Consider the following 15113-nt stretch of genomic DNA (forward strand, 5'->3'; position numbering starts at 1 on the left):
TTTCGTGTGTGTGTGTGTGTGTGATTATTAAACAGTCGCACATAAATAAGTGACGTCATATTCAGTACTTTTGACAGTTCACTCTTCGGCCGCTCCATCTTATTAGGGAAATTCCATATACATAAATGTAAATTTCAAAACTCAACCCCATCATTTAATTTGTTTTTGATTGAAATTGAATATTACTTTAACTCTTAAATTAACTTCCAATTTAAAAAAAAAAAAAAGGTTTATCATTGATTGAAATTCATTCAGAAATGTTTAACGAATGAGCTGTCACAACTTTCAAGTACAAAGTTGTTATGAAGTCTGTCACATCCCCCCCCCCCCCTTTTTTTTTTTTTTTTTTTTTTATCCTTTATTTATCCTTCTTTTTTCATTGTACTGTATATTGTTACTCTTATTTGCCTTGTATGTCTACTGTACAAACTGAACTGGAATGACTGACTGTTCGCTTTATAAGTTCAATAAAGTTTGGAAGAAAAAAAACCCCTCTTCGGCCGCTCCCGTCTGCCGCATTTTGCGGCAAAATTATCCACACCCACCGCCGCGCTATGAATTGTGGGATATATGGGACCACGAAGCGTGCACCAGACCACGCTTGATATTTGGGGAAATCGACGCATTTGAAGTACACTTCGAATTGGGACAGCCGTCGTGGCGGTGACGTAACCGCACTTGAAATGCGTACTTCAAGCGTGCAGACCCTGAATTGGGACACAGCCAGTGTCTGATGTAGAGCAGGTGTGCTTGAAAGCTATTATTTTTGTGGAGTAACAAACTGGCAGCCCTGGAGTGTTTTCTGCTTGTTTTTACCTCAGCAGTTATCACCTTAATGGGGATGTGTCTGTGTAAGCCAAACAATAAATGATTCAGGATAGTTATTTGTCTATTGGCATTTTTTTTTCAGCACTGTAACTGCCGGTTAAACAGGTGAATACACTCCAGCCTCATTCTGTGCGAGTTTCCTGAAAATACAATGTTGAGAATCTTCAGCAGAATTATGGTAAGCAATTCAGTGTAGTTGTTTAGGATTTATCTTACTGAAGTCATAACAAAAGCCCATTACCTTGTATTCATAAATATGTGTGAGGTTTTATGTTTTTGTTAACGTAATAATTAACAGAAGCAATTTTTCATGTTTTAACCAAATGAATGCTAGTAAAAGTCTCAGGATTTATTATCTGATCTTCTTTTATTCTATATTCGTGTATTTTTGTCTTTCTGTCTCCCAGGTGAAGTTGGGGAAGATGAATCCTCCAGACCAGGTCAGATCTTATCAGTTAGTGAAGCCTGTACGAGTGATTCTTATTAGTGACAGATACTTGAACCAGCAGAAGGGACTTCCCAGGGTACCTGTCCCCCCTCTGCGGAAAACATGTGAGGGCTACCTCAGTGCCCTGGAGCCCATAATAGAAGAGGATGAGTGGAAGCGAGCGAAACAGCTGGTTGAGGCCTTTATGAAAAGAGGAGGGGTTGGAGAGGAACTGCAGAGAAGCCTGGAGAGGAAAGCATGCAACACTGACAACTGGGTGAGCTCATTTACTGCCACTAAAGAGGTTCAAGTTGCAGTGACCAGACATAGGGAACTGACTGAAAATGAATGATCATGTTATAGGGAAGGAAGAAGATGGAATTAAAAAGGTCTCAGGTAGGCTCAGTTAGAACAAAAAACATCAGGCCTTATTCATTAGTAAAAATAGAAAAGTACTATAGAAATGCTATTCCAGAGGACTATACTATGAAGAAATTTCAACATACCCAGTCTTTCTTTATATGGCTTCACAAAACCTAAAAACTGCAGGCAGCAATGAAGAGTACTGATAATTAAATGTATTGTGTCAAACAAAGCAGCTCTGTTTCAGAACATTTGGTAACTGAAAACCACTGTGATTGAAAAGTTGAAATGAATCTTTATTGGTCTTATTGATTAACAATGTTGCATTAAACAGTAAAATGAAACACTGTTGCTGCAAATGTGATGACGTAAATCCAAAAGAGAACTTGTATTTTGATCATTGCAAGTGGGGAAATAATTCATTAAGTGAAAGTTATATAAATCTGTCTTACTGCTCACTGTGCTTCAAGTGCTGCCATCAGTTTCTAATCTGACAGCTGCCCATCAGAGTTTTGAAACTTAAATGTTTATATGCATCGGGTTAAAGTTTACTCTGTGTGTTCAAGTCTGACACTGTCCCACAGCCTGATTTGGAAACTAGTTTATCACTAACAAAGTGAAATTGAGTGAATGCTATTCACAAGCAGCAGCAAAAGTAATATTTAGTCTAGAAGTAATATACATTAATCATAATATTTTTGGTTTATAAGTGTTTTTATAAAATATAATTCTTTGACTGTCTTAAGTGAGCTGTGGTACTGCACTCCATTAATTAAAAAAATGTGATTTGATGTATAATTTGTCTATTTGCCCTGAGCCTTATCATTAAAGGCAATGGCAGAATGTACAGCTGTAGTTATAGTAATTGATGAAAATACTCCAATTACAGAAAATGGTGTAAATTTGTCAAGAACTGCAGATAGAGTAGGAACACTTAAATGAAATTTTGCAACATCTTAGAAACTCAAGTGATGACACTAATTTTTATCAGCTGCTTTCTGCAGGATTAATTAACAGCCTGCTACTGTGTGTAGACGACAGACCTGTGGGGGAAGTTGGAATACTTTGGGAACCGGAGCCCTGTGGTGATTAACGCAAATGTCCCGATTGCGTGTCCTCGACTGGACTTCAGGGATAAACAGGGACAAATTAGGTAAACCAACACACACTCTAACACAAAAATGATACCTTGTATATGTGTTTATAGCTTTTTAAAACGACTAACATGTTTTGTTTTTTGGGGGGGTTTGCTGCTTAGGTGTGCAGCCAAACTAATAATAGCTCTTTTGGAATTTAAGACAACCATTGAAAAGTGAGTACCAGAATCAAATTAATGTTTAATTAATTAATTAATCTCCAGAGATCTAAGATGCCATAGTGCAGTTAACACGTCATATGCTCACAGGACCTTTTGAGAATAAATAATGAGGAAACTGATCTCACCTGAGCATGAAACTATTAGTCGGTAAAATTAATTAGGGAGCCTCTGAAACTGAGTCTGTTTTGTAAAAATGCCTGTAATAACGTAAGTTCTAATTCCATCAAAATGTTCCAAAAGACACCAAAACAAGAAAAGTGGTTAAGAGATCAGTTTAGTAGTTTTTGGTACTTGTGTATTGCCTCTATTTTTCAGCCCACCTCGGTTTACTGATGGAGGCTGTGTCTTTCACAGTGAAACATTACCAGCTGAGTATCTGGGAGGGAAACCTCTTTGTATGGAGTGTTTTTGCACAACATATTACCAGAGTCTTTGTGGAGATGCTTGCAAAGAGCCAAAGCTGTGTTAAAAGCATAATGCGGTTGTTTCTGTCCTGGATGCAGTATACACTTTGCCATTGTGCTTTTGTGGAATAGAAATAAAAGTAATGTTTATATCCACGCTGTAGACTGCCACTATTTTCCTCCTCCTCTGAGACAAAATGAAATCGGCTGATTGGACTCTATGGCAAGCGAGCTAACAATTCCAACAAACTGAACTACTGGGATTCTCTATTCTTATCCCTAATGAGAGTGGGCCAACATATTAAAGTCTATGGGTTAAGAATGGGATATCACTCAAATTCACACGGATGAGTGAATAGTTTACTGTGTATAAGGAAATGGGTGAAATGAGCACACCTTTTTAAAAAGACATTTAATTATTTGCTTGAATATTGTAGTGTAGCGAGTAACATCTTCACAGGTTTGTTACCCCTGGCTATTGACTTGCGAAAACACACTGTACTATATAATGTTAGCTTAATATTTGCTCTATAAACACTACTCGTGACCTACAAAAAACAGTCAAATGGATTCCATTTCTCACGCATACCCTATCTTTGCATGGTCTTTATTCTCCCTTGCTCAAAGGTTATTTTCCTTCCTCTTCTTGTCCTCCACTACCATGTCCGGTTGATAAGCTATCACCAGTTTGTCTGTCTGTATCTGCAAGTCCTACAGGATCTTAGCTTGGTCAATCTCAATAATACACCCTGCTGTTATGTGCTGGATTGTCTCAGGGGCATCTTTGCACAGCCTGCACCTGGGGTTTTTACCTGGTGTGGTAGACCCAGCCTCTATGGATCTTGTGCTTAGAGCTTGTTCCTGTACTGCCATTAGAGGTGCCTCTGTGCCATCCTTCAGTCCAGTTTTTTCGCAGCCACTGGTAGGATTTCTTGATGTCAGCCACTTCCTCTATCTGCCAGTGGTGCATACCGTGCAGGGGCCTATTCTTCTACAATGGTTCTTCTCCTTGCACACAGTTGATGTCGGTGGCATCAACTGTTGATGTCCATCTCATGTACCCTCTTCCGCTGAGGTTACTTCCATAGTAGTATTCCAACAGTTCCCTAGCACCTGATGTGGGCCTTACTAATCCAGCCAGTATGGTTTCAGTTATCTTTCCCTCTCACTCATAACCAAAGCAGATTGGTTAGCATCTGGGGCCTAGCCTGGCGACCCTTATTGAATACAGTCCCCCTGGTCAAAAGTTGAACCCCAGATAGGAAGAGAGAGTTTGCCAGAGATGACAATCCAAGCAAACCAAGTGGAACCCAACTCAATTCTCCTCTCTGCAGACACTTGAACACTACCTGAAATGTTTGAAAGAGTAGCTGAAAAACTCTTTGCTGTTGGCCAAAGGAGTGGGCTGTTCACCTAGTCCCACTACCCAAATGTAAGGCATGTAGTGCTGAGTTGGATGGGAAGCATGTGCTCAGTAATGCTATAAATCTGTGTCCTCCCTTTGAATCAGTTCTTTGTGGTGGAGGTCTACCACAATGATGGGACTCCGCTGACAGTTGATCAGCTTTGTGTTCAGATGGAGAGCATTTGCACCTCCACATCAGAGACTAACACGGAGCCTGTCGGTATCCTCACCACCCTGGATCGTGACTCTTGGAGCAAAGCATATCTCAGTATGAAAGGTAAGGCCAAGCTTAGCTTTAACTCAGATTAAACTAATGAAAAAAGTGTGTGACATAAAGTGGTCAACAGTAACTGATCTTGGCAAAGAAGGGTAATCTGCATTCTCTATGATGTGATGAACCAGAAAATAACACAGAAAAACATTTTTGGCATCTATTTCATCCTAGCACATCATCGTTATTCTCTGCAACCTTGGTGAGCTTGGCTAAGTGCACATCATGGTGCTGCAGGTTCTAATGGGTGACCCAGCTAGTTTGCAGTGGATCTCAGCTAATTATTACAACAACACAATTTACAGGTTACAATTACAGAGTTACAAAAGACTATTATCAGCCTGGCTAGCCGGTAAATAAAACATGTGAATGGAAGAGCCAAAGCTAGCTTGTTAGCAACAACTGAATTTGTAAAATGAAGCAAGAGGATTTTCCTTAGTAAATTAAAAAAAAAAAAAATAGAAAAGAGGGAAAAAAAGATTACAAGTCAAACTTCTAGACTTGGGCAACCATCAATACTGCACACCCCAGGGTCCTATCCTAAAAGGACAACACTGAAATAACACTCAATAAACAAAGTTTAAAAAAAGGCACTTTTTCATTGTAAGTACCCTATGATAGTGGAGAAAACATCAGAGAATCCTCCCTTAGCAAGTGCTTGCTGACAATGGGAAGGAAGACCTACTATTTAACAGGAAGTAACCTCTGGCAAACCTAGCCCAGCAATTGAAAGGAAACCTTTTTCTCCCACTTGTGCCCAAAATATCTTTGTTTTGGTAAACAGAGTTCATGACACTGGGTGAGGGCTAGAAAATCAAGTGTAGACTGAATTCTTTGCTTTCACTGTCAACTCTTTGTCATAATTCGCTACTAATCTAGTGATCTGTTTCACTCCATCTTGACAACACTTGAGAACAGAATCTTTAGATATTTGAACTCAACTCAAATCTAAATTGCTCCTCCTGTGTCTCTAGTTCAGTGAATCAGTCTTAGCCTCTTTCCAACACTCTGGAGTACACTTTTCCAGGAAGGCTGAGCAGTGTGATATTCTTCTCTATAAATTAAGAACTTGCTTAGAATCATTTTCCACAAAGTCCAGAATGATCAGCCCCATCACAGCTTAAATATCATACTACCATGTTTTCAACTACAGGCTTATTTGCTGTAGAACCAGCTCCTATTCAGGAGAAAGATCCACTCCAGTTTTAAGATTAGATGTCAGAGATTCAATTTTTATAAAACTTGACCCTGAACCATGCTTTAGTTATGCTGGTAGAGGACCTCCTACACCATCAGTATCAGCCATTATTGGATTAGCATGGGAGGAGGAAAAAAATACAAGAGGTACAATCTTTTAAAATGCTCATCATTTCCACTCAGCATTTTCATTAAAAGAATATATAACAAATTCTCACCAGATGCCATGTTTACTGTTTAATTAATGAATATTTCACAAATTGTAACAATTACTTCAACAAAATCTTTCGACCAGTAATTTTGTTTATTCAAAGGTATTTTATTGTTAAACCAAAATGTCTCATTTAGGATGAAAAATGCACCAAAGAGGAAACTTTGGTGCATTTTAAAATATGTGTGACCTTGGACGTGCATATGAACATACTATTTAATAAGAAGGTGCCCCTATATTTGCATTACAAACGTTGAGGTTGGGTGGGGAAGAGCATGCTGAGCACTTCTCTAGTTGGTGAGTGTGTTTTATGAATGTATGGATAAATAGATCAACCAATTCCTACACCCCTGGTCACGCTAGTAAAAAAGAGACGAGAAAAGGAATGATGGCGATGTTAACTGACTTGATGCATGCCTAATTATCCAGGTAAGGTTAGGGAAACCTGCAGTCAGATGAGAAGTCACTTGGATGACGAAATGTTTCTCCTGCTGAAAACTGTACCTTCAGGTGAACAGAATTAACTTTCTGGGGCAATGTTAACTTTTTTTTTTTTTTTTTGCACATAAGTGAGGGGTGAAATTGTATAGTGTTACTTGCCTTTGTGTATTTGCATGTGTACCTGTGACTGCTTCATGCGGTCTGTGATGGAGACACTCTGTCATAGCAAGATCTGTTAAACTGTTAAAAATCATTGGGTTTGGTTGGTTTTGTTTTTTGTAGATCAAACAAACAAAGAATCACTGTCAGCCATTGAAAGGAGCATCTTCACATTGTGTTTGGATAGAGCCATACCTCGAGAGTCTGACAAGTACGTCACATGTGATTTCCACCTAATAACACATGGAGGAGGCAGCCAGTGGAATAGTGCCAACCGCTGGTTTGACAAGTCACTGCAGGTGAGAAACAACCTGCCTGAAGAAATGGATGGTTATGTGGTATTTTTTGTGTGTGTGTGGGGGGGGGCGAAATTCCCATCTGGCTCCCCTCAGTCACCTGATATTCATTAACTTATTTAATGGGCAACATGGAGGTTCAGTGGTTCACTGTTGCCTCACAGTAAGCAGTTACTGGTTTTCCAATCCATTATCAGCTCGTTGAAACATCGCGGCAAAAGGTCGAGGGAAAGCACCAAGCTTTTTAAATAGACTAACAATGAGGCGGAGTTGTTGCTGCCAGTAACACAACAGTACAAAGTTGCCAAAGCGAGTGAGAATTAAATAATTTGAAGAAAAGCTATCTGCAGCATGTACAAACTGATACAAATCTTTAATAGGGCTGTCAAAATTGAGAGCAAACAAAACAACTGCTGTATAATGCCCTCCGCTATCTTTTTTTAAAAATTGGTCACATGCCTGCATCACATGACTAAAATGCGTCATCATTTTAGAAAGTCTGCGTTTTTTGAGTGTCCACGCGGGACAGCTCCGTTTTGAAATGTATGCGTTTTCGAGAGGGTTTTCAAAACGCTGCGTTTTTCTTTGGGGAAAGCGCCGTGGACGGGAGGCCAAAACGGAACGAAAACGATGCGTGTACGTGTGCACGTAGCCGTCTGCCTTAGGTATGAGTGTGAATTGTTCTCACTCTGTGGCTGATGGGATAGGCTTCAGCCCCCCCTGCAACCCTGAATTGGATATTTAGAAGAAAATGAATGAATTTACTTTAGTATACTTAATGAAGCCATCCAAAATGTTGTCTTTGTAGGTGGGTGGGTATTTTCTTATACAATTTCTTATTAAAATTGTGTAGAAATGAGTTGAAATCTATGCTTGTAATTGCTTTTTTTGTCTTCCTGCTACTTCTATCAGTCAATAAACACTAGTGACCCATGCATACATAACTGTGCAACAGCATTGGCTCCACTATGTTTGAGGACTGATGTGAAATGTTTCAGACGATGATGAGCTGTTCCTTTCCTTCTCCATGCTGTTTTCTTCCAGTTATTCTAGTTTATACAATAAGGTGCAAATCACTGGTTAAACTGAAAAACTTAAGAATAACCTTCTGTATTTACATACATGAAGGGATCTCTTGATTGTATACTTGACCTTCTCGAGTAATGATGTGGTTAAGGAAAACCCTTTATACAATGTAGCTAAAGAGAAAAATTCAGTGTTCATTTTATTTCGTGGCCTTTTACTCTATTCACTTATTTTGCTATCTTTCTGCCTTTAAAAAAAAAACAAAAAACCAGAAGACCCGTGTCTTGCAATGTAAGTTTAAATTACATTTTTGTAATTAAAAAGTTCAAAAATGTTACAGTACAGCGACTTGACTCATGTAGATATCATGGTGTACCTCTTTAATCTGTTTTAGTTGACTAAAATGTTTGTTTGTTTTTTCTCCTCTGTTGTATTCCTCTATACCCGAGGTATGTCCAGCAGACATTCCTGGTTTCTAAGTAAGAAAGTAGTTTTTTCTTTTTTTTTTTTTTCTTCAAATTCCTGAATTATAATAATAATAATGGATTGGATTTATATAGCGCTTTTCAAGGCACCCAAAGCGCTTTACCAATGCCGCTATTCATTCACTCTCACATTCACACACTGGTGGAGGCAGCTACAGTTGTAGCCACAGCTGCCCTGGGGCAGACTGACAGAAGCGAGGCTGCCATATCGCACCATCGGCCCCTCTGGCCAACACCAGAATTATCTGCCAGGTCTCTGAGTATGTGCTATTCCCTCCCAAAAAAAGATTTGTTTCACTGCACAAATGTGTGTAAAGCAGCATATTCGTGGGGTATGTTAGTTTCTAATCCACAACCATTTAGTGACAGGTAGGATCATAAAAATTGCAAACATGGAGACAACACAATTGCAATTAAATCCTAATACTGTTTCTGTCTTTCAGATAATTGTTGCAGAAGATGGGTCATGGGGTTTAAATCTGATTCATATTGTTGCTGATGGTACAGTTAGTATGGCCTTAACTGACTATCTTGTCGCATCCATGTAAGTGGAACCAAATTGTTTTTCGGTTATGTAGATTTAGGCTTTTTCTTTTGTTATGACATTACTGAAAATTCAGATGTTAAATTTTAAAATCATTACATGGCATTAACGCAGATGTATGGTTTTCGTGAATCACACAATTTGGGTATATGTATGTATTTATGTGTGGAAGGTATGAATGAATTTAATTGTTCACGCCTGGGCTATGATCACTTGGCTGTGCAAACATCACCTCCTTCATGACTTAAGGATTAAAGGAGGGCACATGCTCTGTTTGTTTGGCATACTGTATGGTGCCTTTGGTTTGTTACTTCATGTGATATTGTTCCACCAAATGTATTTGCCCTCATTTTTGAAACAGGAAGAAGCCAGAGATGAGGCAAGCTTCCATTCTGCCTTTACCTATGCCCCAGAAACTACACTTCCATGTCACCCCTGATATCAAAGAGATCATTGAGCAGGCTAAAAGGAGCATGGACAGGTGAGTACATATCACTTTTAAATTGTTCAATATGGCTCATGTTGAACAAACATCTGCACATCTGGCACGAAAAGACTGTCATCCACTAACAAAGCTAGGGCTAAGGCATGGCTATTAGAACAAATAAAACATTTGGTTATATGTATGAAAAGAATATGGTTAAAGGTTATATTGCACTTAGAAATGATGTTGAAAAACAAAATGGGATGTTACACACAACACATCTTGTGTGAGTTTTAAAATAAATTTCACAACACAAAGCAACAAATGTGTTCAAAATTGAATACATTGTGGTATTTTTATTGTGTTGGTGTAAACCTGTCCTTCATAAAACTCAAGTGAGCTACAAAAAAGTGGCTTTTGGTCTTGCTGCATAAAAATCTCAATGTATGTAAAGCACCCAATTAATAGATGTGAATATGTTCAGGTTTTCTGTAATTAGAATTAATAGTGTGTAATATATCCCTGACCTTTATTACAGTTTGTTACCACAAGTCAAGTATCAACAAAGTGCCTAACCATAATCTCGCCTCGTGCACCAAAATGGCATTTGTGTGTATTCAATGGTTACTTGTGTTTGACACAGTCTGTTATTGCATCTGTATAATGTTTGTTCCATTCCTCCAACTACAGAAACATCCAAAACTTTGATCTGAGTGTTCTGGTTTTTGACCACTTTGGGAAAAATTATCTGAAGGCCCACAACATGAGCCCTGATGCTTTCATCCAAATGGCCATACAGCTGGCCTACTACAGGTGAAATCCTGAAACCTCATGGAGAATGAGATGTGTATGCAGAATGTTGTCAGATCTGACAGACAGACAAGCAGCTTTACTAGAATGTTTCACACATGGAGATATGTGAAATAACACTCCCTGACATGAGATGTCTAGCTTGTTTATAGTTTATAAGCACTTTGGAGAGATTGGGATGCCCCACAATGTATTTCATATGGTATTTAAAATTCTGGCATTTATAGTGAGGAAAAACTGCTGTGATCTCAGCCAGTATGCTTACATTAGCCCAAAGGAAGGAGGAATTACTACATCGCAGAGCCAGTATTTCTCTCATGAGTCAGTAAGTTTTAGAACTTTGTTGCAACGCAGTTTATGGAAAATCTTTCTCTCCCTTCTCTTGACAGGATGAATAAGCAGGTCTGTGCATCATATGAAGCTGTCAGCCAGCGAATGTTCAGGCGTGGACGTGTGTCCCTACTGCTTTCAACGACAAGTGTCTCAGCTGCCTTTGTCAAGGCCTTTGATGACCCTCAAAAGCAGGTCTGGCAAGATGGGTAACATTAAATCCAACTCTTACAATCAGGTTCATAAATATCTGCACAGGGACAGTTGTTGTTTGTACCTTTGAGTGTGTACAGCACTAAAGTGGAGTACTGTTGATACTCGTGCTTTTTGGTTGGTTTTTTTTCTCCATAATATAAACCTTTATTTCATACTTACAGATGTACAGTTAAAACAATGTTGTCATTCTCAGCTTGGTATTTGACACAGTTTGTGTTTGGGTCAGAGTACAGCAGTTCACCAGACTTCATCTTTCTGTTTTACACAGAACACGGAGAAGATTGATCTGTTGGAAAAAGCCATAAAAACACACAAAGAGAATATTAAGGCGGTGAGTAACATTTACAACATTTAGTTCTTCAGTTTTGTGGAGTTTATATCTTCTGGCAGCAACTGTTCTCTCCATATACTCTGAATTAGTTTAAATTTTCACTCTTGCATGTTGCTCTATCAAATAAAAATTTGTTAAAGTATAATAATAACCTATTCCATCAGTCTTCAAAGGTGTGACAGTGAAAATATCTGACAACGAAAAAGAACTCTAGAGAAGCAAAGAAGACCTGTGTACCTACACAGTTGAATAGTGGGAGCATGGTATACCAATGTACTGATGTGCACCACTGCTTTGGTGGGAAAACTAGACAGGTCTTACCATCAATCTTAGAAAATGGAGTAGATGCAACTATACTATATTACTCACCTGCCTTCACACGCATTGAATTTGAGTGACATCCCATTCTTAATCTATTAACATAATGTTGCCAGCCTTTTGCAGCTTTAACATCTTCAACTCTGCTGCAAAAGCTTTCCACAAGGTTTAAGAGTGTGTTTATGGGAATTTCTGACCGTTCTTTTAGAAGCACATTTATTATCTGGAAGTCCAACTCCTGAAAAACAACCCCTCGCCACCAAATTGTACACTTGGACAGTGCAGTCACACAAGTGCCGTTCTTCTGGCAACCATGAACCACTGGCAACCACTGGCTTGGCGAACTCAAAAGGGTGATTAATCACTTTGTACTCTAGAGTCCAGAGGCAGTGTGTTTTACACACCCCTGTCAATGCTTTGCATTGCCCTTGTTGATGTAAGGATTGACTGCAGCTTCTCAGCCTTTCAAACCTATTTAATCAACTTATTTAATCATATTGTAATTTTGTAGATTTTCAGATTTGAATTCAATGAGATTGCTGCAAATATTCATCTAACGAGAATGAATATAAAGCTGGCATGATCGAGGAAGCGTTTTTGTTTGATTGTTAGATAATGTTGAATATTCACATCACTTCAAAAAATTGTAAATGAATACACAGTGTGACTGCATTAATAAAACTACAAAGTGTGTACTTCAGTGCTACTGACAAGGTCAGAACAATAGTGGGCTATTTAACTACTAAGCAACAGAAAGTGTTTCTGTGTACAAGTTCATGCAGTGCCTGTAGTTGGTGATGGAGCCACCACTTATTTTCATTCTTGTCCTTGTACCTGACCCCCCCCCCCCCCCTCCTTTTTTTTTCTCTTTTTTTTTTTTTAACATCCCTTAACATTGACCTATAAACCATTTAAGTATACTCTATGTATAAACCACACTCATCTACACATAATAGAGAACTAGGCCAAGTTCCTATTTTAAATTGGGTTAGGGGTTGCAATGCATAACTTGGTCCTGTGTCTTTAATCTTTAATTAAAGATATGAGTGTGACAGACATGTAATAGTATCCCAAAGAGTTGTTGGTTAAATATGTAGTATTTTTCTTTTCTTACAGGTAATTGGAGGACATGATATTGTAGCCCATATCATTGCTCTCAGATTGCAAGCTGTTGAGAATAAACTCCCCATGCCTGACATCTTCAGAGACATCTCATACAAAAAAATCCTTAACTACCAATTCGCCGCAAGTCAGGTAAAAACACATTAATGTTGCTTTGTTTATGTTGGTGAAGGGCTTATAGGTAAAACTGATATTTCTCACTAACACATGCATGTGATTAAATAGCTACCCAGCAGAAGTCCTTGCAGGTCATTATGTAATGTCCAAAAAATCTAAAAATTATAAAAAATCATCAGTTGTATGTGTCTACAGATATTTTAGTTATTAACAAAATTGGACATTTATTTAAATGTTCCTTCAAATTTCATAAAAAAATACTCAACCAGTGGAAGTATACTAAAGTGGAAGAAATCATCATTAAAGAAGACCCTTTGTAAAATTGTATAGTTTACATTTCTTTTAAACTCTGATATTGAACATAATATATAGAAGTCAGTTTGGAGTGGAAGACATCCATAAAACCCAACAGTGACTTCATACAGCAGAAAGACCCACAAACAACTGTGGATGGCTGCAGGGTGCAAGTATTCTCATGTCCATGAGAGCGATCATTTTTCTGCCCGATTCTTGTGAACCTTTTTATTTAAGACTAGATTTCTTCACATTCACACAAAGATTTAAATTGGAAGAAATGTTTAAGTCATCGCAGCTCTTAAACATCTGACACTTTTAACATGACTGAATTAAAGTAGTAGTGCATTTTAGTTGCATCTCTAACATTTCATTTCACATATTTTGTGGTGGGACTCACAATGTTATCTAAAGGTCTGTAAAGCAACGTTCTCACTTAAATTTCTCTTCACAAGGTGACATCCAATACCGGCTCTGTGGGAGTCCATCAGGTTGATGAAAACTCTGGATACAGTTTGTGCTACAGTGTACATAACAGTCACTTCATCATTGAGATGGCAACTTCCAACACCCACAAGAGACTAAACACACGTCATCTGATCCAAAATATGAAGGATGCACTACTGGACATGAGGGCTTTGCTGGAGCAAGCTCCAAGAGCAACTTAAAAATCATCCATAGCTAAACTCTCACCTTATTTTTTGCATTTTCTTTTGTTTTATTTTTATTTTTTTATTTGAATGATTATTGAATTTTTTGAGGGGGTGGGGATTTCTCATCACTTCTTTGATTACTTGCTCAAAAATGGGAGATTCCATTCTAGATTTAAGTTTTGATCTTTTGTGAAACTTGCAGAGACCGGGTAGTCCTGTGAGTGATCTGTGGTAGGTGGGCTGGAGCAGACAGTGTCATGGCACACATGCTAAACACAAAGACACAGCTGAGGAAAATCCTTACACAAAAAAACACTAGGTGTTAGTCTTAATTGTCACACCCCAATTTCTATGTGCATTTTATTTGAGAAATGAGTGCTGAGCTTGAAGCCTAAAGACTATTATGCTTCTGTAATAAAACACCAATTTCAAACATTAGCTGTCTGACTGAAGTTCAGTCATTTGGATGTAACTCCTTCCTATAGAGATGCATTGATGCAAATGTCTAAAAGTAGTTTGTCCAGGTGTTTAGACTGAAAGTGAATATTTTCTTTTACAAAAAGTCAACTAAATTGTCTTTGCTTTGCAATCCAACCTCACTATGGCAAACTTTTGGACCAAAAAAAAAATTTTTTTTTTTTCTAGAGTGCATCTCTGGACATTGATAGCTATATTCAGCTAAGAGGACATCTCTCAGAGCACACAAGATTTTGAATTTTTTCAAAGAATGAAATGACAATTCCTGCCTAAGGAATTAGAAATGGGCAGTAATGTAACATACAGGATACCAGCTGCTGTTAACCCTATAATGCCCTTTGTATTATATTTGATACATGAGTATCAGTTTCTGAGACCTGAGATCTCATCAACATGATCAATACTTGCCATAATTTCAAAATGTTATGGACAAAATTATTTTTTTGTCTAAAATAACATTGTTTACAAAAAAGTGCCAAAAACACCCGATGTATCAAATGCGATACACTAAATATGTCATACACAACATGATGTAGCAAAAAAATAAAAACCCGTGGATTTTGTTATGAGGGTTAATAGACATCTTAGTTCCAAAAAAAAATCTGAATTTTCTTGCTTATTTTTTTTTTTTTTTTTTTTTTGATGG

At 38.1% G+C, this 15113-nt stretch overlaps 1 protein-coding gene across 1 annotated transcript; it reads left to right on the forward strand.

Moving 5' to 3' along the window:
* The first annotated feature begins 10 nt into the window (after positions 1–10).
* LOC146645160 (carnitine O-acetyltransferase-like) lies at positions 11–15055 on the forward strand. The gene is made up of 15 exons (XM_085394299.1): positions 11–744; positions 911–1006; positions 1236–1532; positions 2653–2771; positions 2877–2930; positions 3291–3378; positions 4851–5022; positions 7148–7323; positions 9275–9375; positions 9737–9856; positions 10490–10612; positions 10999–11134; positions 11424–11486; positions 12921–13058; positions 13793–15055. Exons 2-15 carry the CDS (start codon positions 980–982, stop codon positions 14003–14005), a joined length of 1827 nt encoding a protein of 608 aa, XP_085250425.1. The 5' UTR covers positions 11–744; positions 911–979; the 3' UTR covers positions 14006–15055.
* Positions 15056–15113: the final 58 nt, after the last annotated feature.

The sequence above is a fragment of the Rhamphochromis longiceps genome, linkage group LG20, assembly GCF_057381845.1.
Source record: "Rhamphochromis longiceps isolate RC_006_pf linkage group LG20, R_longiceps_female_GT1.1, whole genome shotgun sequence".
NCBI classification, from domain to species: Eukaryota; Metazoa; Chordata; class Actinopteri; order Cichliformes; family Cichlidae; genus Rhamphochromis; species Rhamphochromis longiceps.

What these genes read in the sequence shown, in the direction of transcription:
- LOC146645160 (XM_085394299.1), top strand. Translation starts at nt 980, where the DNA reads ATGTTGAGAATCTTCAGCAGAATTATG. An exon ending in TTTAAGACAACCATTGAAAA is followed by an intron (nt 2,931 to 3,290) that starts GTGAGTACCAGA and finishes TGTCTTTCACAG; the next exon opens with TGAAACATTACCAGCTGAGT. An exon ending in TTGATGACCCTCAAAAGCAG is followed by an intron (nt 11,135 to 11,423) that starts GTCTGGCAAGAT and finishes TGTTTTACACAG; the next exon opens with AACACGGAGAAGATTGATCT.